The 22,964-nt window shown below is 34.5% G+C and overlaps 3 protein-coding genes across 3 annotated transcripts; 1 reads left to right on the top strand and 2 right to left on the bottom strand.

The window, feature by feature from the left end:
- The first annotated feature begins 1,949 nt into the window (after positions 1 to 1,949).
- tba-5 (Tubulin alpha chain) lies at positions 1,950 to 6,841 on the top strand. The gene is made up of 6 exons (NM_059867.3): positions 1,950 to 2,208; positions 3,753 to 4,059; positions 4,465 to 4,694; positions 4,744 to 4,808; positions 5,090 to 5,349; positions 6,146 to 6,841. Exons 1-6 carry the CDS (start codon positions 1,978 to 1,980, stop codon positions 6,394 to 6,396), a joined length of 1,344 nt encoding a protein of 447 aa, NP_492268.1. The 5' UTR covers positions 1,950 to 1,977; the 3' UTR covers positions 6,397 to 6,841.
- On the bottom strand, positions 6,822 to 12,426 carry rsd-6 (Tudor domain-containing protein). The gene is made up of 11 exons (NM_059868.10): positions 12,312 to 12,426; positions 11,603 to 11,892; positions 11,343 to 11,520; positions 10,785 to 10,930; positions 10,201 to 10,552; positions 10,056 to 10,155; positions 9,492 to 9,744; positions 8,588 to 8,789; positions 8,176 to 8,317; positions 7,901 to 8,125; positions 6,822 to 7,375 (listed from the first exon to the last, which is right to left on the bottom strand). The coding sequence occupies exons 1-11, from the start codon at positions 12,407 to 12,409 to the stop codon at positions 7,292 to 7,294; spliced, it is 2,070 nt and encodes a 689-aa protein (NP_492269.2). The 5' UTR covers positions 12,410 to 12,426; the 3' UTR covers positions 6,822 to 7,291.
- A 95-nt stretch (positions 12,427 to 12,521) lies between these two features.
- On the bottom strand, positions 12,522 to 18,130 carry tbcd-1 (Tubulin-specific chaperone D). Its single transcript, NM_001383466.2, has 11 exons — positions 17,843 to 18,130; positions 17,459 to 17,793; positions 16,983 to 17,407; positions 16,018 to 16,507; positions 14,998 to 15,759; positions 14,471 to 14,586; positions 14,243 to 14,423; positions 13,839 to 13,979; positions 13,510 to 13,788; positions 13,044 to 13,331; positions 12,522 to 12,986 (listed from the first exon to the last, which is right to left on the bottom strand). Exons 1-11 carry the CDS (start codon positions 18,120 to 18,122, stop codon positions 12,792 to 12,794), a joined length of 3,492 nt encoding a protein of 1,163 aa, NP_001369974.1. The 5' UTR covers positions 18,123 to 18,130; the 3' UTR covers positions 12,522 to 12,791.
- Positions 18,131 to 22,964: the final 4,834 nt, after the last annotated feature.

A 22,964-nucleotide genomic window follows, 5' to 3' on the forward strand; every position in this document is an offset into this window, starting at 1 on the left:
CCTGATTTTTTAAGCGGAGGGAAGAGTGATTTAGAGAAATTTTATTAGAACGTTCGTGTTGCACCGAACAATGAGACTCTAATTTGTGAGAATGCAACCTTTGAAAAAAAATGTATATAGTATTCTCCAGGAGCTTTACGGGAACATCTCAAACACTCTTTAAAATAAATTTAGTGACTTGTAAATTGACATTACTTGCAAAAACTTGTTGAGAAATTGATTAGAAACATTTTGAGCATGAAGTAGTGTCCTTGATTAAACTTTTAAAGTGCTAATCACTTTTGATTGAGGAAAATTTGTCAATTTTGTGGAAATGTTTTTTTATAGCTTATATATGAATTTCCTACTTCTACAGTACCACTACAGTAACCCAAACAACAAACCCTACTGGGCCCCAACGATGTGCTTTTAAAACAAAATGTTGAATAACATTACAGTTAAAAAACTGGTGGGATTTTCATTAATACCTTTTGAAACTATTAAAAAATTTCCACGCATTGTGGTGTTTTGGGAATTTTTCTTGATACTATTAGAGATTTTAGAAAATAAAAAAAAGAAACCAAAAAATGCTAGAAAATTACGACGAATTGGTTGATAACATAACAGTCTATTGAATTGATGTTTTATCATCTTAAATACCAAATTGTTTCCGGAAGAAAATACAGAATTCAAACTCAAGCTGTGTTACCTAATTCCAAAAAAAAAAAGTTTCTCTAAACAGGATATAAATCATGAGTTTCAGTTGATGAAACTCTACAAAATTCGAATTGAAGGGGTATTGAATGACATTAACACTGTATTATCTGTAAGATAGAGAGCGGAAGAAGATTTATTTTGATTGATATTTCAAATTATTTAATGAAATGAATCATTGTTACTTGAAAAGTTGCGAAGTTTGCAGAAAAATCATAATTTTTTAATAATCTTAACTTTTGTTATCAATTTGAATCATTATTGACGTTTCTGGAAATTTGGAAATTTTTGAAAACTGATAAAAGTTGATCTTTTAGTCACCAAGTGATTAGCAGAGGAGATTAGTCATATTTCGGCAATTTGGAATTCATAAATTTGCGCGATTACGTAGCATTTTGATCGCACTGTTACCTTCAAATAAAGCATAAAAATAATTTCCCATTTATGCTTTACAACTTTGAATTTTAAATTGTCAAAATAATTTTCCAACAGTCGTACAAAACCTGCAAAATGATATTTCGTAGACGGATATGCAAGTGTTCACATGAGTCACTAAAAATCCAGTTGACCTTACTTTGTGATATCATTGTTCGGAAAGGTAGTCTATATTATTGATTCAAATTATCGTGAAGTTTTCTAGTAATTCTTAGCTATTTTTTTTTAATTATTGTGAAGGTAAAAATACTCAAGATGTGTCATGATCTTGTAATGATTCCATTGTTCGATTCAATGCGTGGGATGTTCTCTGTTTTGATGAGTTATCGGTTACAAAGTAATACTTTCTTTTTTAATTTTGCACGTAGAAAGTGAAAAATGGTACAATTTCATTCATTTTGTTCGCATGGCGGTCAATTTGGAAAACTAGACAGAAGGCTAGAGAAATGATTGCAGGGATCAATGAACAGTCAACACAAGCAAAATGTTAAGAGATATCAAAATGTTGACAATTTTAAATGTGTTTTGAGGGGATCAGAAACATCTTCAAATAAACTTGCTGAAAAAATATATATGAAAATGTATTTCAACAATTTTTGCGGTGCTCCTCAAACTGACAGGTTCACCAATAAATTCTGAAATAGCGCAACTCAAGCATTTTTAGTACGGTAATGATACAGTACTTCACTCTCATTGTACCACTTTACCCCGATATATTACCGGCTGCAAAAATTGTAGGAATTTTCTGAAAACCGTAATTTGGCTTCTTCTCGTTCCTCTTTGATGTCTATGAGTACCTTCAAACCTGAAATCTATAAAATTTTCAGAACCATGGCTCCAAATGGAAAAATGCGTGAAATAGTTTCGATTCATATCGGCCAAGCCGGTGTTCAAATCGGAAATGCCTGTTGGGAACTGTATTGCTTGGAACACGGAATCACTCCAGACGGTCTTATGCCTGATGATACAAGCTATGGAGTTGAGGATCAATCGTATAATACCTTCTTTTCGGAGACTCCATCTGGAAAACACGTACCACGTGCCATTTTTGTTGACCTCGAACCGACTGTCATCGATGAGGTTTGTAGTCTATTGTTGAGTTTTGATACACTTTATTATAAGTGGATCTGATTATGAGGGGATGTACACTTTTTTTTTGTTTCTTTCTGTTATCAAAAATTAAAAAAAAAAGAGTACACGGAGTGCCAAGTTTCTTATGTTGCAATATTTCGCTCTATACTCATTAAAGATGGAGTACGACTTTCCAACCAACTTTCGGCAACATTCGTCCACTTTTGTCATCTTTCACCCACTTTCGCCAAATTTCGCCAAGTTTGCCAAATTAGCTAGAAAGTGACTACAGTTGGTTGAAAGTGGCGCGGATTTGCCGAGAGAAAAACTTTCAGAGTCTTTCAAAAGTGAGCCAGAGTCGGGGAGAGGGGTGACTTTGAATCAAACGTTAAAGCTATAACCATGTCGCATCCTAAACGCTATCTGGAAGAGATTATAGCTTTTTTCGTTCAAATTGTGCGTTCGATATAACAAAGCGGAATTTCAAATTTCATAACTTATTGTTTGATTTATCAAAGACCATCTGTCAAATGATTTGAAACAAAAAAAGCGAAATATTTATTTGCGTGGGTTGCGGAGGGGATCAACTTTTTGCGCAGATTGGTTGACTCGTCATAGGCATCATTTTGACAGATTTCAATGGTCAAAGTGTTATGTATAATTTTCGAAGGATGAGTAGCCCGTATTTTGTGTAGACAAATATATGAATGAACACAACAAGAGAGACTGAGTGGTGACAAACCGTTAAACTCAGATTTAGATGTTTTTAGCACCGAGGGGGAGAACCATTCGTCGTTAATTTGGAGTATAGTTTGTGTTGACTGTAGAGAAAACAGATGTCACGTAACATATGAAAATTTGGGAAGAGGAGAATCATTAGAATAACATTTCCATCTATTACATTCAGCTACTTCATTTTGAAAGGTCATGTCTAGGTTTATTTTGAAGATATCAATATATAATTAGCTACATATAGCTAAAAAAGAAATAAAACCTATTTTTCAGTTGATAATTTTTAAATCAAAGGAGATATAAACTATCAAATTTGAACAGTAAGGTTCAAAACTAATAGAGGAAATACGATAATTGAGATATGCCATAGAACTTTGCAACGAACTTCCAAAATGTTGCTAAATATAGTTGCAATTTACAAAGATCTTTAGGCGAAGAAAATGCTTTTTAATGCTCTAAAAGACAGAAAAAGAACCCATGAGATCGAATTTCAAAAGGAGACCTCTCGAAAATGCCTCTAGACTTTTGTGTTCAAAATTTCAGAAAAAGCTGGGTTAATTAGCTAATTCGCTAATTAGAAAAAACTCAAGCTCTGGTTTGAGGCACCATTAAAAATTTTTGACGAAAGTTTCGAGCGCGACAAATTTTGAGATTGGCCGCATACCTCTGGTTTCTTTGTTTATGAAAATTGAGATGCATTATCCTTTTAAACGGACAACTCGAATGTTTGGACATCATTTTAGAATAAAGTTTTTTCAGAAATTATCGACAGGCTTTAGAATTCTTGGTAATTTCCGTTTACACTACAAATAAATTTGCAGGTACGCACAGGAACTTACGCAAAGCTCTTCCATCCAGAGCAATTAATCAGTGGAAAAGAAGATGCAGCAAATAATTATGCACGTGGACATTATACAATTGGAAAAGAACTCATTGATGTTGTAATGGATCGTGTTCGTCGTTTGACAGAAAGATGTCAGTCACTTCAAGGATTTCTCATTTTTCATTCATTCGGTGGTGGAACTGGAAGTGGATTTACTTCTCTTGTTATGGAGAGATTATCGATTGATTATGGAAAGAAGGCAAAGTTGGAATTTAGTATTTATCCAGCTCCTCAGATCAGTACATGTTAGTTTTTTCTTAATCCAAAAAAGTTTTTCTGACCGGATACGATCTAACTGTTTTTACACCTTACAGAAACACTTATCTAGAGAAAGACCTCGCATGCAAATTTATTTTTCATTTCGATTTATTTTCATTTCGATTTTTTTTTATAACTTTGGAAACCATCAAAAGAAATGGAAATATTTCATTTGAAAATAACTATTTCAAATGACTTTTTGAAACTACAAAAGTATATTTTAAAACTTTTATTGTGAGCTTTCTCTTATTTATTTCTCTTATTTCTATTTAATTTGATAGATTCTGCCTATTGTTGTAAAAACAGTTAATGGAAAACAGAAGATTTTCAAATTAAAAAAAACTAAAAAAAAAAAATCTATAAACTGAAAATAAACTCGAGTAATATTACAGCAATGGTAGAGCCATACAATTCACTTTTGACAACTCATACAACATTGGAACATTCGGATTGTTCATTTATAATGGATAATGAGGCAATTTATGAGATAACAAAAGTGAATCTAGGTGTCAGAAGTCCAACATATACTCATTTAAATCGTCTTTTGGCACAAGTTGTATCATCAATTACTGCTTCACTTCGTTTCGATGGAGCGTTGAATGTTGATTTGACAGAGTTTCAGGTTTTTATATTTTCTTCATTTTCTTTTCACTTTAAAATAATTTTTGTAGACTAATTTGGTTCCATATCCCCGTATTCACTTTCCACTTGTCACATATGCTCCAATCATTTCGGCGTGAGTTTTTCCTTCAAAAAAATCTTTTTACTATTTGTTTTTCATACAAACCCTTAAACATGTTTTTTAGAATAGAAATTTGTCTACTATAAATAGTTACATTTCAAGCACTTGCAATTTAGGTGGAAATAGTAAAAATATCTATTATTAATAATTTATCAACATATTCAAGGGGAATATTAGATTTCAAATTTAGTTATTTTGGTTTATTGCTCCGTGCAGCTTTTTCCATCGGCTACAAAATACATTCAGCCTACTGCATCAATGATTTCTTATTTCAGAGAAAAAGCATATCACGAACAACTGTCGGTGTCTGAAATCACAAATGTGTGCTTTGAACCAGGAAGTCAAATGGTGAAGTGTGATCCAAGAAATGGAAAGTATATGGCATGTTGCCTTTTGTATCGTGGAGATGTTGTACCAAAAGAAATTAATTCTGCAATTTCAACAATCAAAACTAAAAGAGCAATTCAATTTGTGGATTGGTGTCCAACTGGTTTTAAAGTTGGCATCAATTATCAACCACCGACTGTTGTTCCAGGTATTCAAATGATTTTAATCTTAAAATGCAGAAATTGAAATATCTAATTGTTAATACTTTATAATCAATGAGTAGAGCAGTTTTTTAGGTCAAGATAGGCTTAGAACATAGTTAATTCGCGACGTGCGCAAATCGCCGTTTGGAACACATTTCAAACAGCTAGAAAATCTGAAATCTATTGTTTTTCGTGCTTTGTTCAAATGAGTTTAACACATCATGTAAAGCGTGCATGAGTTGCTAGCGAGAAAAAACACAAAGCATTGAAAAATTTGCAAATTAGTAAAAATTTTAAAAGCCGAGTTGTAAAGAAGTTTGAGCTTTTAACATAATTGAAGAGAAAAGTTTGGGGATATCGTCAGTACTTTTTCTGAATACAATAGTCTCATAAGACCAAATATTTAATTACGTGGATGTGTGTACCTTTAAATATGATAACTTCCCCCATATTATTCACCATATCTTACCCACATTGGTCCCGCCACGCTGACCACTAGTTACTGTAACTCCTGTCGCTTGATGGGCCTAGCCTCTGCTCGTAATTTATGGCATAAGTTCTCACCAGAAACTGATAAAGTTAGCCGAATTAGCCGAATTTTAGCCGACCGGCTAACTCGGCTAATATTAGCCGAATTAGCCGTTAGCCGAAAAAAAACAGTTACTTTCGAAAATTTTGAATTTATTTAAATACATTAAGTGCAATTTCGCTTGTTCTAACGACCAAGATGTTAAAATACAAAATTCTGATTCTCGTAATTTCTCATAGACGATCCAATAATTCGAATTTTTTAATTTTCAGGTGGTGATATGGCAAAGCTTCAACGTGCCGTGTGCATGTTGTCAAATACAACAGCAATACAAGAAGCATGGGCTCGTCTTGATCATAAATTTGATTTAATGTACGCAAAAAGAGCATTTGTTCATTGGTATGTTGGAGAAGGAATGGAAGAAGGTGAATTCTCTGAAGCAAGAGAAGATATGGCTGCATTGGAAAAAGATTATGAAGAAGTTGGAGTTGATTCATTCGATCCAAATGATGAAGAATATTAGGATATTCAAACATTTTAAGACAGACAATTTTATTCATTATATTTTTCGCAATTTTCTGAGAAACCTTCTTAAAGGCACAAGGGTTCATTTGGATGGATCTCGCCGCGAAACAAGAGTTTATAGTTGTATTTTTCGATCTTTTCGGGGCCGTTTTTCAAAAAACAAAAACGTTGGACATGAGATATTTATAGAAACGTACTACAGGAAAATGAATAAACGGGAACTGAACGTTTTTTAGTCGGACTTTCCTAACTTTTCTCGTGGCCAGACCTTTCCGAATATATCCGTGCGCCTCTAAATACGCGTTTCAGAAAACTGCGAAATTATGAACTTTACATTTTTGTCTAGATTTACCGATTTAACCTGATCTCAGAACCTCTATATTTCTTACTTATGTTATCTCATGTATATTGTTTGATGTGAATAAATACTCAAAAAGTTTATACTTCCAAGAATTGAAGAAAAAACGGTCAGAACAATGGGCTCAGCATTTGTGTGAGAAGGGGGTTAAGAAAAGGAATAACGGTATGGAGTTTCGAAATGTCCTTTGAGAGTGAAAGGGTGAACAGAAAGCAAGTTGAGCGATGGGCAGAAACGTTGCAGCTTTTAGACGGAATTTCTGAAATTCGGATATACATTCCAAACTACTATAAGGAAAAGTATGGGATCAAAACAAATAGAAAAACGTTAGTTGGGAAAAAATGGGGGAATTCTGCATTTTTGACAGGAATCATAGATGATCGTACATAACACCACAACAGTAGAAAACGGGCATAAAACAAAAAAAATCTCGAAGTCTTGAAACATCGTTTCGGCAAAAAAGTAAAGAAATTTGTGAAATGAGTGTTTCGGTCCGTTTCTACGACAACATTTAGATAGAAACATGATTTGAAGTTCAGATAAAGACGTCTTTGATATTCGTCAAGGGTCCACCGTGGCATGTAGAGAATAACTTTATTGGATATGTGAGGATCCCGTCCTGAAATTTTAAAAATTTATTTTTTCCATTCTTTGAAAGTTTCAAACGTGGAGTATACAGTCTAGTGGGGATTGCTTTAATTGATGGAAAATGTACTGTAATGACAAAATATAATTGTGTAAAAAATTATAATCTTTAGTGCTCTAATTTTGAGATTTTTGCGTTTTCTAGATAGATTCATCGGGGATTCTAGACATTTTCTCCGATATTTAATTTGTAACACCGTTTTTCAAATTTACAGGAAAAAACTATCGATTAAGCCTATTTTTGAATTAGTCAGAAAACGCAAAAAAGCCAAAATTAGGTTTTTTTTTATTTATTTGCGCCGGAGTTGAACAATAATTGGCACATTCTTCCATTTTAGCAAAATTGAAAAAAAATTGTTTTTTAATGGAGTACTTCCAAAAAATTAAAGTTGTTTTTCTTTCATTTAAAGCTAAATCCCAACGTCTCAATTAAATTTTGGCAACTTAACGGAAATTTTATTAAAAATAATGGTACACCTAAATGATTAAAAACCCTTACAGAGGCTGTTGCGGCTCCGCTGCAAGTAACACTGAGATTTCCAGGACCATTGGATAAATATTCCTTTCCACCAAATTCAATATTATCCTTGTCATCCTCTGATTCATCGAGAGTGCAAGGAATTGCAAATGGTGGTAGTTTTGCAAACTTTTGCGGCATTAATCTCAAATCGGAACTTGGTACAACTTTTCGGAATCCACTGTCCAGAATGAACAGAAAAATGAGCTGAAAGTAAACGGATGAGAAAATCGAAACCTATACAATCTATTTATTACCTGCGTCTCTATTTTTATGATCATGGCACGACTCCATTTGAGAATAGTTGTTGAATCATTCAATTGTACTAAACACGCATGATTTGGTCTCCACATTTCAAATGGCACGCTCTTTTCATTTCGAATTTGAGACATGAAGTCTCTGAAATTAAAAATATTGAATTCTGATTAAAAGTAGAGATGTTCCAAGAGTGGATTTTCGTAGATTTTCGATGATTTTAAATACATATATGAGCCCATTCCTGAACATCATCAAAAGTCTGAGAATGTCCAGTTTTGGAGCGACTCGGAATAACTTGAAAGTAGCGAAATCAATTAATTTTAATATTTTCGATCGAAATTTCAGGGAGTCACAGTTGAGCAACGTTTTAATCAGAAAATAATGTACTTGAAGAGTAAGAGTAAAACTCACTGAATCTCTTGATTCATCTTTTCATATGGTTTTATATACTCCTCAGGACGGACTGCAAACTTTTGAACATTTTGATATCGAACAATTCCACACTTGACAAGTGCATTTGCCGGTACATTTTCAAAGATTTTATGTTCAAAAGAAGTTTGATAGAATTCAGGTGCATCGCCGACAGTTGTGATTTTTGAAATCTTGAGCACTTCTGAAAATTAATTTCTTTAGATATTTGCATATACGGGAACACTGAATTCTGAAAATGCGTATCGCGCAAAATATCTCGTAGCGTAAACTACAGTAATCCTTCAGGTGATTACTGAAGCGCTGGTCCGATTTTGTATTGTTTTTATCATTTATTGATGAAACATTTTAAAACAGCCTCCAGTTGACAAAAAACTACAAACATTACAGGAGAATAAAATTTCGCTGTCACAATTCGAAAAGATACCGTATTTTCTCTATTAGTCTTGAACCCCAGTTTTATCCTGGCCAGCTATACTATGAGGAAACTTCAAAAATTTTTTATTTTTAGATAAATTGAACTTGAAAGTGATTAAATAACTTATGAAATATTGAAAAGGAATGCTTATTCATGGCTTAAACGGTATAAAGTTAAGTTTTCAGCAAAACTTGGTAACTTTTCCAAAGTTATTGGGCTTTCGAAAATTAGTCTTGCAGCCTCTAATAGTCCTGCACCCCTACGGGTTGATTGAAAATTAGTCTTGCATGCAAGACTAATAGAGGAAATACGGTATTCACTTTCGAACATGTAAATCGACATCCGTGCTACAGTAGTAATTTTTAATAATTACTGTAGTTTTCGCTACGAGATATTTTGCGCGTCAGATACACTGTGCAATACGCATTCGCAGAATTTAATGTTTTCGTAATAATAAAATTGAATTACCAGTCTTACTCCCCGACGCATAACGATATTCTCCTTCGAATGTGATGAATAATACATATGTCAGTTTTTCACAAGTACGTTCCATTCTGACTCCAGTAGCATTCGACAATCTTTCAGCTTCATCAGTGACTCTAAATCGAGCCTTATCCAACATTTTGACGTAATCAACAACATAATAATGAAGGTCATCTTCCATATATTCATGAATTGGTGAATCTGTGGTAACTGCTGCCTCGTTCCAAGTCAGGTCGCCCTGAAATATATTTATATTGGAAAATCATATTAATTTCCAAAAGTTTCCAGAGTTTTCATTAATAGTAACGCTTAATGTAAATCTTTTAAAAAATGTTGAGCTATTTCTCGGAAAATCTTATTTTTGTCGAATTTTTGGAAAAACGTAAAATTTATAAACAGACGCCCTAAGCCCTATACAAAAAGCCCTACACATTTTATTATTTTCGTACGAAAAAAATTTTTTTAAGCAATTTTTCCACTTTACGCTAATTTTCGTTCGGATCTTAATCAAGTTTTTTAGAATTTCATGCTAGCCGTTGAAAAACTTACGGTTTCAGTGTCAATAGTCAAAGCGGAAAGCAATTTAGGCATTATTTTCTTGAGATCCTTCAAGAAGTCTTCCTTCTCCTTACCGTTCTTTCCAGGTATTCTACAAGAAATTTATTATTATCTGTTGATTTCAAAAAAATCTTACAAAATTTTGTTCTTCCTTTCTATTTCGTCGAATAAATTTTCCAGTGACAATTTTTCGCCTTCGTTTAGTTTTTTCATGATCTTCCGAACGGCCTTTGCAATCTTCTTTGATAAAACATCACTAGAGGCTACTGATTCCAATGGTTGTGGTTGTACATTGATAGACGACGAATTGAATCTCCGAGCAAGATCAGCAAGATCAGGTGATGAAGCATCTGGACGAGAACGTCGTTCTGTATTTGATTCTGCATTTGTGTCACTGGAGAATTGTGAGTAATCGGAAATATTCGATCCACGAGAAGACGGTCTTCCTGGTTGCTCATTGCGGCGTGGCGAAGAGTAACGAGTCGAATCTGGAAAATTAAAATAAAAAGTGTGCGCCTTTAAATAGTATCGTAATTTTAGACTTCCATTTCTGCGGATTTTTCAATTTTTCATAAATTTTTTGACATGAACAAAATGTTTGAAGACTTTTATGATTTTCAGTAAAATACACTTTTAAAAATATTTTAAGAAGATATGAAAACATTATAAATAAAACTGAAATCATTTTTCGGTTAACAATTTAATAAATAAATATCCAACCTCTATCACCATTATATCCATCACGAGAGTCTGGACGTCCTCTTATGTCTCCATAATTGTTTCCGCGTCGTGGAGAAGGGTCTCTATATGGTGTCCTCATGATCATCTTCTCATGATGATCTTCTCGTCGAGGTGGTTGGTTTGAGCTGATAAATTGTGAAATTTATCGAATAAGAAGAGTTTTGAAACGCTCAGTCAATTTTCAGAAGAACGGACACTACGTGAATTTTTTAGATAATTTTTGAACACCTCTGAAGGGGTACAGATTTAATTTATATATATTTTTATTTTTTTGAAATATATATCCTTATTAAGGGGTCAGTTCGCCAGTTTTCAAGAATTTTTCGTTTTTTTCAAGAATTTTTTTGCCAAAAACGCGAAAAATACGGAAATCCGTTTGGAAAAATTAATTTCTCTGCGTTAGGAAAAAATACAAAAAGGTAGAAAACGCCTGGAAAATAACAGATTTTCAAAATAAAATTCTGAAGAAAACAGCACCGCGGCTTTGCAAAATTCTCTGATCGCTAGTTCTGGAGCCGCCACAGTAAAAAAGCTTACAATCTGCTATTCGAGCCGTTGTTCGACGCCAGCACGTTTCTGGAAACAGGATAATGAAGGCCTGTCATTTTCGAATAATCATTTGATGGATTAGGTTGTGAAATATTCAGATTTGGACGGAATGATGATCCATGATTGCCTGCTGGTGGACGATGATGACCACGGTGAGCCGGTGCACCTAAAAAAGTTCATTATTTCAAATAGATTAAGAATAATTATTCCGAAAATAATTGCAAAAAACCGTTAAGGATAATGCTAACTTTGTCTAAATCCATGCGTTTGATTGTGATTTCTTGGAATTCCACCACTACGTGCTCGATTGAAACTTGGAAGATTTGATCCACCTCTCGCCGAACGTTTTCCACCTTTTCCCGATTTCTTATCACTAATCGATTCGGCTAACTGTTGGAAAGCATGATTGTTTTGATTAAGTCTCCAATTTCTATTTCCACAATTTATGAACTTATCGGGATGACGTAAGAGCAAATCACTGAGACTCAATCTCAATCCTTGCAGTTCTTCGTTTGTTTGACCTTTTCCTTCGATTTGGCTGAAAATTCCAAATTTCCTTTCTGCAGAAAAGATTCAATAACTTTGGTATTATCCAGATGCGGAAATTTTGTGATTTTCGTCTTAAAAATACGGACCGAGGTCTCGACACGATTGCTTTTCATTATGCAAAAGAGCAGTATTGACGTTATCAACAGGGATATCCTGTTTTGTTCTTTCTGACAGAAAAACAAAAATAAAATTGGCCCAAGTTCAGAAGCGATAAATTTTTAAAAAATTATTTTTTGTTCCAAAGTTTTGAATCCAAAAAAACTTTTATTTGAGTGACAGCCGCACACTCTTTTGTAATTAGAAAATATTTGAATAAAATCGATCGCGTCGGGACAGGTAATCGTATTTTTAGAGCACATTTTTCAAAATATTTTGCATCGGAATAATTTAAAAAAAATAAAATCATACTCGACAAGAGGGCAGATTTCGCTCTCATGTACCATCTTTCCCATGGCCTTAGCCATGAGACCTCCAAAAACAGAATCCGCCAGCTCTTTTTCATTCATGTCGAGTTAGAAACCTGCTGAAAAAGTGTCCTTTGGAAACATTAATGAAAAAAAAATATATAATGAATCTGTTGCAAACAGTTCTTAGACAAACAAAAAATTATGAATTAAACAAGCAATATATATATTTCATTGGGTTTGAACACAAAATGAGATCAATAGATAATAAGAGCCAAAATGCCGCATAAATAACACGCAATGAATGATTTTTGTGTCTGTCCTGTCAGTTGTAAATTGGCGAAGACGAAACGCGAATCACTGTGAAGTATCAAATTCTGAGTGGTAAAATATCAAAAATTTGAATAAAATTAAAAAGTAAAAAGATAAACTAGACGAAGCGATAAAATTGAAAAATATGTCAACAAGCGTTATAGGATCACAATTAAAATATCAATTTTTCTGAAATTCCAGCGACTGCCTGTTTCAGTACATTATCATTTTCATCCTGCCAATTTGTTGTAGCAAGAACCTCTAATACTTCATCATCTGATTCCTCGGCACAGCAAAGATGCTCGTAGAGTCTCTCGGCGGCAGATTTACGAAGAACTGGTTGTTGGCTGTTAAGAGTGTCAAGGATCTGAAAAAAGAAATTATGGGTTATAGTTCGACAAAAACCTCGACTTCTGTCACATACCATAGTTAATGCAGATCTGTATACTGTACTTTTCTTCCCACAATTCAACAATTCTCCAAGTGAATCAATCGATAGCCTCTGACGTGACATCATTGATGATCTAACTGCGATTGTTTTCATTGTATCCACCATCTCAATAATTGATTCAGACGTTTCTGGACATTGTTCATAAATTCCAAGATTTCCAAATATTTGTGGTAGAATTTGCATGAAACTGTTCCCAATTCGGTTCACTTTACGAGCTCGTTGAAAAAGATCAGCACATGTCGATAGAAAATGATCGAATCTCTGAATTAATACGAATAGAGTTAACTAAATTATCATTAAAAATTGTTTAGACAAAATTTGAGATAACTCAGAAAAAACTCTGCCAATGTGAATAAAAACAAACGAGTTTCTAAAATCACATAAAATTTTGTTGCATCTTTGAAATGTTAGAGATTTATTTATTTTCACAAAAACTCACCGGTTTATTCTCACAAATTTCTCTTTGATGATCTAAAAGCAATTGCTTTGCAGTTTTCTGAGTTCCTTCTGCCAATCCACCTGCTGATACAACAATACCCAATATTAATTGTTCATAATACTCGGATCCAAGATCTAAAAGAGGTTTCAACTGAAAAACAGTTCGATCGGATATAAAATCCATTGGCTCTGAATAAATGTTCATGAGAAGATCAATATGTGGAAGACAGCGACCCGTTATTTCGCATTTGACGAGCGATTTCAGGCAGGCACAGGCACACTGAAAATGAGCAAATTTTGTGGATATTCTAAACTTTAAGGCAGCCGTACCTCTCTAGTTCGTGAAATTCGTTCTGCACTCTGTTGAACCATATATTTTGCAGATTTGATGACATGTTCATCTAGGAATGGTGGCTCCGTTTTCGCATCAACCAAAATTGTTGACATGGCACGCATACTGGCTTCCCGAACCTGAAATAGGCACAAAATTAGAATGTAGCGCAGAATGGTGGAAGCGATAATTTTGTACTACTTTAAAAGATAGCTCTATATAGCTCGAAAATATGCGTTTATAATTGTTTTTGAAAAATTCTCAAACTTTATATAACAGTACAAAAAAATCAGGAGGAAATTCCAGGACTGAACGCTCAAAATACTTTTAATCTCGCTAATGTACTTTTATAATTATAACATTAACGAATAAGATAAGAGTTTTTCCTTCTTTTCAAACTCACAAATCGTCCAATATCTCCATTTGCACTTGTTGTATAATCTGTCATAGCCTTGTACAATGTCTCAAAACATTTTTGCCCAATTCGATTAAATGTTTCAGTTGATGAATTCACTGAAATCCGATTAAGTGCAAATACAGTTTGTTGTCTAGCAAGTGCCCACTTTGCATCTGACGATGTTGGTCTGCAATTTGTTTCTGAAATTAAAAGTTTCTGTTTGCTACAACATACGTCAGAATAGTATTGCAAAGCGATTCGAACATCTCATAATCGACTGCTTCAGAGTTTAACGATTCACAAATCATTCCCATTCCGATTCTTTCACTTTCATCCGAGCATTTTGTCATCTGAAAATCTACTTTTACAAAAAAATTTTGCAAAACGAGATTTTTTGTATAACCAGAACTATTTCTGGATATCACTTTCCAACATCGGTATTGTAATACCACTAGATTTTGACATTTCCTCTTAAAGGCGCACTGATTCTTTCAAATGGGTCTCGGCGCGCAAAAAAGGTTATGGATGGTCTAAATCAGTTTTCAAAGTACCTGTCACTGATTTAAATCCGATTTTTTTTCACAATTTCAATTCTCTAAAACGAGGTAATTCCATTGAAAAATAGAAGGAAAATAAACGAAGAAGCAGCCGCAAAAATTCGAAAGAGTCTATCGTAACTTTTTGCACGCCGAGACCTATAATAATAGTTCATGCAAAAATCCTTTGAAATTACGATAACCTTAAAACAAAAAATAAATTACCGCTGCAATAACTCTTGTCTTCACTTTTTGAATCAATTCTTCATCATTCATCAAATAAGTCATCACAAATTCACCGACTGCTGTTTTTGCGAGTGATCGAATAATTTCTCTTGGATCTGTGATCAATTGAAGCAGTACATCCAACCATTCACTTTTGTCTTTCTCAAGTAATAGAACTTTTTTCGATGCAGACACAAGTTGTATGAATTTACAAAGAGTTCTTCGAATTAGTGCACCGGGTTGTGTTGTCATATCACAGAACGGCCAGAGAATGTGGGGTATCCAAGCAATTTCTGTTTGTTTGGAAGAAAAATCCATTCCTCGAGATGTGAGACCTTTGATAAGATGTCCGGATGCTAATAAATACCCGTGCCTCAAAAATGGAGAAATTCTTGTTTCACAGCTGGCTTTCAGAAAATCATCAAGAATCTCCATGTAATAATCATCACTGACATTTTCTAATCGAATTTCGCTAATCTTCTCCAATGAAATTGCAGCCTGTTCTCTAATCTTTTCATCCCAGTGAACAACTTTTTTCGTGATAAGATGCCTCAAAATAATAGCAGAATACGTTGAATACTCAGCAACTGGAACACATAAATGTTCATAACATTTTTGACGATTTGTAACAGCAAAATAATCAACCGATTGGATGAGAGGAATTCCATGTGACACATTCTTTTGTCTTCCAACCATTTCTTGTAGTGCTGCTGAAGCTGCACGACGGAGGTTTACTTGACGATCGAATAGGGCTCCGCATAACTGAAAATTACAAGAATTGGAATTAATTCGAACTTGAAACTTTAAAATATGTTCGTTAAACTTTTTTGCAATACACTGCAATACACGACACGTCCGGCAAGTGTTAGTGTTAATGCGAATATACCGAACACCATGATTCGAAATAAATAAAATTTAGAAGACAAGTTTCGAACTTATACATTTACTGGCAATTTTTTCGTTATTGTTTTCAAAAAAGAGCTTTTTTGGATTCATCACTGAAACGATTAGAAAACTCACCAACGCCGAAGCTAGCCGTTGCAGATATGGAGCCATCATACTAGGTTCATAAGTCCTCGATAATGCCCATACAGCATAACACGCTGCGTCTCGAACTTGATTTCCATTTTGATGTCTTCCCATTACATCTTCAAATACAAGTGACAGTTCAAGAGCAGGTACAATATCTTCAAGCAGACTTGGTAATAGTACTCCTCGATGTGCAAGTTCTGCAAGTGCCAGACATGCTCCATGAGAATGCCATGATGAATATTCAGCAACTTCTCCAAAATGACTACTGATTATTGATCCAACTACTTGAGTTGCTAGGTCGAAATTCGGTAGTCTCACAGTAATCCTTCCAACACCTTTTGCAGCTGACCATCGAACTGCTGTATCCGAATGGCTTAATGCTTCTAGAACATGCATCAGAGCGAATTCAACAATTTCCGAGTTTTCCAGTTCGTCTCCATCGTTCCATTGATTTTCTTTATCAATTTCATTATTACAACTGAAAAAAGATGAAGTTACGCAGTTTTAGTTTCATTTAGATGTAATTTCATGAATGTAAAAAAGTATTAAAGGTGGAGTAGGGTCGTATTGAAATTTTGTTTCAATTTATAGAAAATGGAAAGTAAATGTAGAAAATAGTTTTTTTTAAATACTTGACTCAAAACACCGTTTGTCAAATTTTCAACCATCTTTTCCGTGAAGAAATTGGAAATTTCACATCCGTATTTTTTGCGGGAGATTCAAATAAGGGCGCGCGTCAGAATGGAGGAAAGAGGAAGATAGAGCGACTGGGAAGGAGCGATTTACAGAGTTTGAGGTACGGCAAACACGATGGAAGTATGCTCGAGTGTCTAATAGTACCTTGTAATTGAGAGATGGTGGTAGATCCGAACCCATCTCACAACAAAAAAATCATGTAGAAAATATTCGGTCATTAAAGTCACAAAACGCGTCTCCATTTTTTTAAAATTTACCTTTGATTACTATTAACTTTATTCGAAAATGACGGTTCATCTGAATATTCTTCATTATCATCAAGCATTCCTTCGAGAAGCCGCTTTCCTCGATTATAGCTCCATGAGCATGTTCTTGGTTTCAATGCGATTAGGCCAATTCTTTGAACAACTTTCACAAGACACTTGCAAATGAGACCACCTTTCTTTTCATCAATTGGGTATAGAAAACTAAGTTGTTCGTGAATTGTTCCTATATGTCCCGTCAAAACTCTCCGATCAACGTGTTTGAGAATTGCAAGAAGAAGGATTAAATCAGCCAAAAGGAGCTTCTTATTTTCGTGATGAGTTTTAATACTATCTAGTAAACGAGAGAGAAAGCTCAGAACTTTTGGAATTCCGTCTGTTCTTGATAGACAATGAGCAATTACGAGAGCTGCGGAGGCCTGGAAATATTTTTGGAATTATAGAAGTCCTTTTCAAAATGAATAATTTACCTGACTACTATTCCAATCCCATTTCATATAATGAAGTGCCACGTTCATGATTCTTGTTATCACATTATCAGGGTCTCCAGTCGGATCGAATCGTCTCAAATCAAATGGATTTTTAACAACAATCCATAGCCACATGAGAAGCACATTTCTTTGATTATGATCTGACAGTTGGCTAGTTTCATAATATTCAAGTGTTTGTAGGAGAGGATCCAGAAGATGTACTTGATGTGGGAGAAGTCGTACAATTGTCTTACTGCCACGTACAATACACAAATCAGAAAGATATTTCAGAGATTCTCGGCTTAGTGGCGTCATTGCGCGAGGTTTCGACACATCTGAAATGGATAACTTTAACATTTGCAGAGCAGGAAATAATTTACATACCTATTCCAATTAAAGTCACCAAATCGACCAAATTCGCCACAATTTCTGGAATCCATTTGTCAAGTAAACGTGGTTGTTCTTGATATAAGTGCAGAAGTCGAGAATATCGTAGATAATTAACCTCCGCGGCTGTCTCATCACATTCATTTTCTAATTTAAAAATTATCGGCAGTTGATCGACCAGCTCTTTTATTTCTTCGATGTGATGAATGTTGACAGCACTTGGTAGGCATCCAATAATTCCCTCGTTCGACTCATCGACTGGTGCATCTTCATCCATTGCTGCAAAAACAAAGGATGATTTGAATATTTGTACGGAAAATTCAGACTCAATGGTTCAAATTAGGCGGCAACGAAGAAATTATCGAGTTAGACTGATTCTAATCTCTTCTTGAACAAAACAAGTTATTAAAATATAGAAAAGAAAGTAAAATATACAAAGATATTTCAAGAGAAAGCCCAAAAACTGAAGAAATTCTCGTAAATGGAGCATGGAGCTGGAGCACTTGCGCGTCAGACGCGTTGTTTTGTCCGCAAACACGTTGCGGAGCCAAGCTCTTTGAAATCGGATTTTCATAGAAACAAGATCTGTGAAGAGAAATCTTGAAATTCGAACAAGAGTAGGATATTTAGTTTTCTTCATTGGTTTCTTGTTTTTGCTCTAGTTGTTCGATGACATTTTATATGATGTTGCAATAAAATAGCCAGGACAAGGAAAAAACTCGTGAATGGACGGCCACGGCATTTATACTGACTGAAAAGGGGCGGGGCCGGCGGCGACATATTCTCAAATTGAGAACGCGCATGCGGTGGGTCAAAACAAAAACAAAAAGAACAAAAACTTACAGGTCTAGACAGAGCTCTCGGTGGAAAGTGAGTAGTGCGGCATCTCCTGATTGGCTTCGGCTTTGTATGCGAGGAGAGAAGGTGTAGGTTCTGAGACGAGTAGGCCGGGGAGAACATCATCCGAGTAAACTGCCTGAAATAACTATTTACGGTGAAGGTTGGGACAATGAAAGGATTTGGGATGGGAATGATATTAGGAAGGGCTAGAACCTTACAATATTTCTAAACGAATTTTCAGAAAACAACGGAGAACATTTGAAAAAACACGGAAATTCTAGAAAAATCGACGAAACTAATTGTAAATATTTGTTTGACGCCAAATTCCTAACGAGACCCATGGTTCGGGTGCGGAGCGCTTTCAATTGGCCGTAGAGCGAATATTTACGTAGATTTCAAAACTTCTAATTTTCTTCGTTTACATAATAGTACATGTGAAAAATTTGAAACATTGTTTCAATTCCTTTTTGATCCTCCCGAACCATACATTTTCCATGTATCTAGTAACTTTAACCAAAAATCACTTGAGTCTCATATCTCACACCTCCTTCTATTTTCATTGGATAAACTAATTTTTATTGCGAAAATATAAACGTTTGGGTTCAAACCCTATATCTGATTAGTTTATATTCACCCGCCTACTAGTTGCTGAAAAAATTGAGTAACAGTCGGTGTGTTGTTTTCCGGGTACATCGGATCTCGTCTGGGTTGTTTATAGTAATTTTATACTGGGTAAAACTAGAAAATATAAAAGTTAATTTTAACAGTTAGTCTAGAGAAACCATTTATTCACCAACTCGTCTATAAAATCTTATTTTGTTACTTTTTCAAAGATTTTTTGAGTAATACTTAAGAAAACACTTCAATTCACTTGTGCTTTGAATAAAGTCATTGTGTGTATTTAAAAAAGAAATCCGAGAATGAATAAATCATTTTCTCAGATTATTTTTTAAAATTCTTGCCGGTTGAAAATCTGTTTAACATTGTTTCTATGGTTCTTGACTTACCAAATTTCATAGTGAATTTTTCGAAATGTTTTTTATAAACAGTCAAAAAATGGAAATTACTCAGGCCTTTTGGAAGTCGACCGAAAAATTTTTACGAGTTATTGTTCAATTACAATATTATTTAAACATCGTAGGGGTCCAAACCTGCGGGAATGCGCGAAACTTCTCAAAAAGTCCAATTGTTTTGAAATTCTGCCAATTTAACGGACTGAAAATTTTGAAGAACCTGAAAAAAATCTAAGTATTAAAGGTGTGTCCAGTGGGAAAATAATTCAACCCCATTCCAATGATACAAAAATGTTCAAATATCATAACTACACTTTCCAAAAAACTGGAAAATTTTTTAATTCGAGTAGAAAAAAGAGGTGAAAATTCAGTTTTCCCCAAAAAAATCGTTCCAAATTGTTTTGAAAAGTTTTATAACATTTGAAAATTTTAGCATCATAGAAAAATAAGTTTTAATGATTTTCCCAGTGTACATAGTTCATCTACCGTATTTCCTCTATTAGTAAGACATGCAAAACTAATTTTCGGACACCTAATTTGATGCAAAACTAATTTTCGAACACGTTTTTTCTCATGTTTTCCATTAAGTTATGGCATAATATCATCAATTTCAATAACAACTTATGAACCAAAATGGGCGAATTTTACGACTGATACGCAAAAATTGTCCGAGTTGTTCTCATATTTTGCCAATTTTGACTTATTATACCAAGTCTGTAAGAGTTTTCCTAATTTTTAGAACGATTTTATAATGCAAATTTTGAATTCCTAAACAGGGAACAAATTAAGGGGTGCAAAACTAATGGAGGTGCCAAACTAATAGAGGAAATACGGTACTTTATATATTCATTCAAATTCAAAATCAATACTAACTATATTTTTGTACATGCATCGTAATTTTCCAAGCATCTTGTTATCCTCAAAAGCTACATGATAATTTAACAATTTTCTATAAAATTGAGCACAAACTCCGAATCATTATTATTTCAGAATTGTGTCTACTTCAAATAAGTTCTAACCATGAAATGATATTCATAAAACCTGTTCAATTTTTGAAACTATTATCTGTTTAGGTTTTAGTTCGTAGTATGAACTTTTTTCGTTTATCTGAAACATTTTTTACTCGTTTTCCAAAAATATCCGACCAAAACTCTAAATCTTTCATATGTCACATGGAATCGGTCAACTGAAACTAGGGTAATCTTTAGCTCCGATCTTTCAGGGTTAATTTTTCACAAAAAAAATTTCCAATTTTTGCATCACGTTTTTTGTGCCTCTGTTCTTTTTTTTTCTGGCTTGACAGAAAAAATTAAATTATTTATTTTTGGCATGATATTAGTTTTGGAAATCAGTCTACTTGAAGCTGCAAACACTTTTTCACACAAAATGTTATTCTATTCAGAAGTCTGATCTAAAATTATTTCATGTTTTGAAAAATTCCTTTTGGAGTCTGCAATATCACCAATTTTATCAGGTTGTCCCATAAGTTTTTGTACTTTTTTTCAAATATTTTTCCAAAACTTCTAGAAAGTTTTAAAATTTTTTCATCGTAGTTCGTGTCAAGGTCGGGTCGTCCCCTTTCAGAAAAGATTCATTTCATCCATTTCTACTTTGCCACGATGACAATCATCAAACTTGAACGTCGAGACGTTAGATTGCTTCTTCTTTATGAATTTCGTCTTGGTCATTCAGCAATGGAAGCGGAACGAAACATATGCGGTGCGATGGGTGAGGGAGCACTCTCTTATAATACAGCAAAGAGTTGGTTTCAAAAGTTCAAGAACGGCGACTTCAGTCTCGAAGAAATAGAACGTTCTGGGCGACCGGTAGAGTTAAATGAAGAAGACCTAGTGAAGCTGGTGGAGGAAGAGCCTCGTCTTAGTCTTCGTGAAATGGAAGAGAAGCTTGAGTGTTGTCATAGCACAATTGCACGTCACTTGGGTCGCCTTGGTTTTACTTCAAAACTTGGAATTTGGGTGCCTCATGAACTTTCGGCATCACAGAAGCTCACTCGGGTCAACGTTTGTACTCAACTTCTAACTTTTCGTCGAAAGTTCGATTGGCTGAACAATCTGGTTACTGGAGATGAGAAGTGGGTGCTCTATGTTAACCATTCCAGAAAACGTCAATGGCTTCCGATCGGTGAGAAAGGAATACCGACGCCAAAGCCTGATCTTCACCCAAAAAAGATTATGATCTGTGTCTGGTGGGGTGTTCAAGGACCCGTGCACTGGGAATTGTTGCCAACTAATAAAACTATCACTGCTGATTACTATTGTGCCCAATTGGACCGAGTTGCAGAGAAGACCAACGGAAAATATGAAAAACTATATTTTCTTCACGATAATGCTAGGCCTCATGTCGCCAAGAAGACTTTCCAAAAGCTGCAAGATCTTGGTTGGACTGTTTTACCGCATCCACCATATTCTCCAGATCTTGCACCAACCGACTACCATTTGTTCTTGTCTCTCAGTGACTACATGCGCGACAAGCAATTCGACGACGAAGAGCATCTCAAAACTGAACTCTCCACTTTCTTCTCATCGCGTTCGCCGGATTTCTTCTCCCGTGGCATCATGATGTTACCTAGTAAATGGCAACAAGTGGTGGACACTAATGGTGAATACTTGTGTGAATAGTACTACTTGTCGCTTGAGAGAAATAAATTTTTTTCAAAAAAAAAATAGTACAAAAACTTATGGGACAACCTGATATTAGCAACGTGCTTGATTAAAAAAGAGCAAACAAATTTTCAATTAGTGTGAACATTTCTAATTGAAGTAGGAATTTAGCCGTGAGTACAATAATGCATGCCTTGTGCCCAACTGGAGTGAGTAATTGTTTCATTCGAAAAGTGTCTGAAACCACCCTGTGCACACATAAAACATCTAATTTTGAGCGAAAAAGCAGACTATAAGATGTAGGCAGGCATTTACGCCTGAATGGATGCCTGCCTATCATGGCAGCTTTTTCTCCAGCTCTTACAAAATAGTGTTCAATTTTCCTCATTTATCGCCTTCACAAATTTATCAACCAATTCGTATTCGAGGTGAACTGCCGAGTTATAAATTTTATTTTAAAAAAAACTATATTTTTGGTATAATGTTAATTTAAAATTTTAATACACAATTTCATTAATCCGCCCACTGATTAAAAGTCCAAAAGATCCTAGTCATAGTCTGCTTTTGATTCAATTAATTGATAATTAATCACGAAAACCTTAATTCAAAACATTTTATGAATCACTAGACATAGTTATCTGTTTT

This window comes from Caenorhabditis elegans, chromosome I, assembly GCF_000002985.6.
Source record: "Caenorhabditis elegans chromosome I".
In the NCBI taxonomy this organism is placed as follows: domain Eukaryota; kingdom Metazoa; phylum Nematoda; class Chromadorea; order Rhabditida; family Rhabditidae; genus Caenorhabditis; species Caenorhabditis elegans.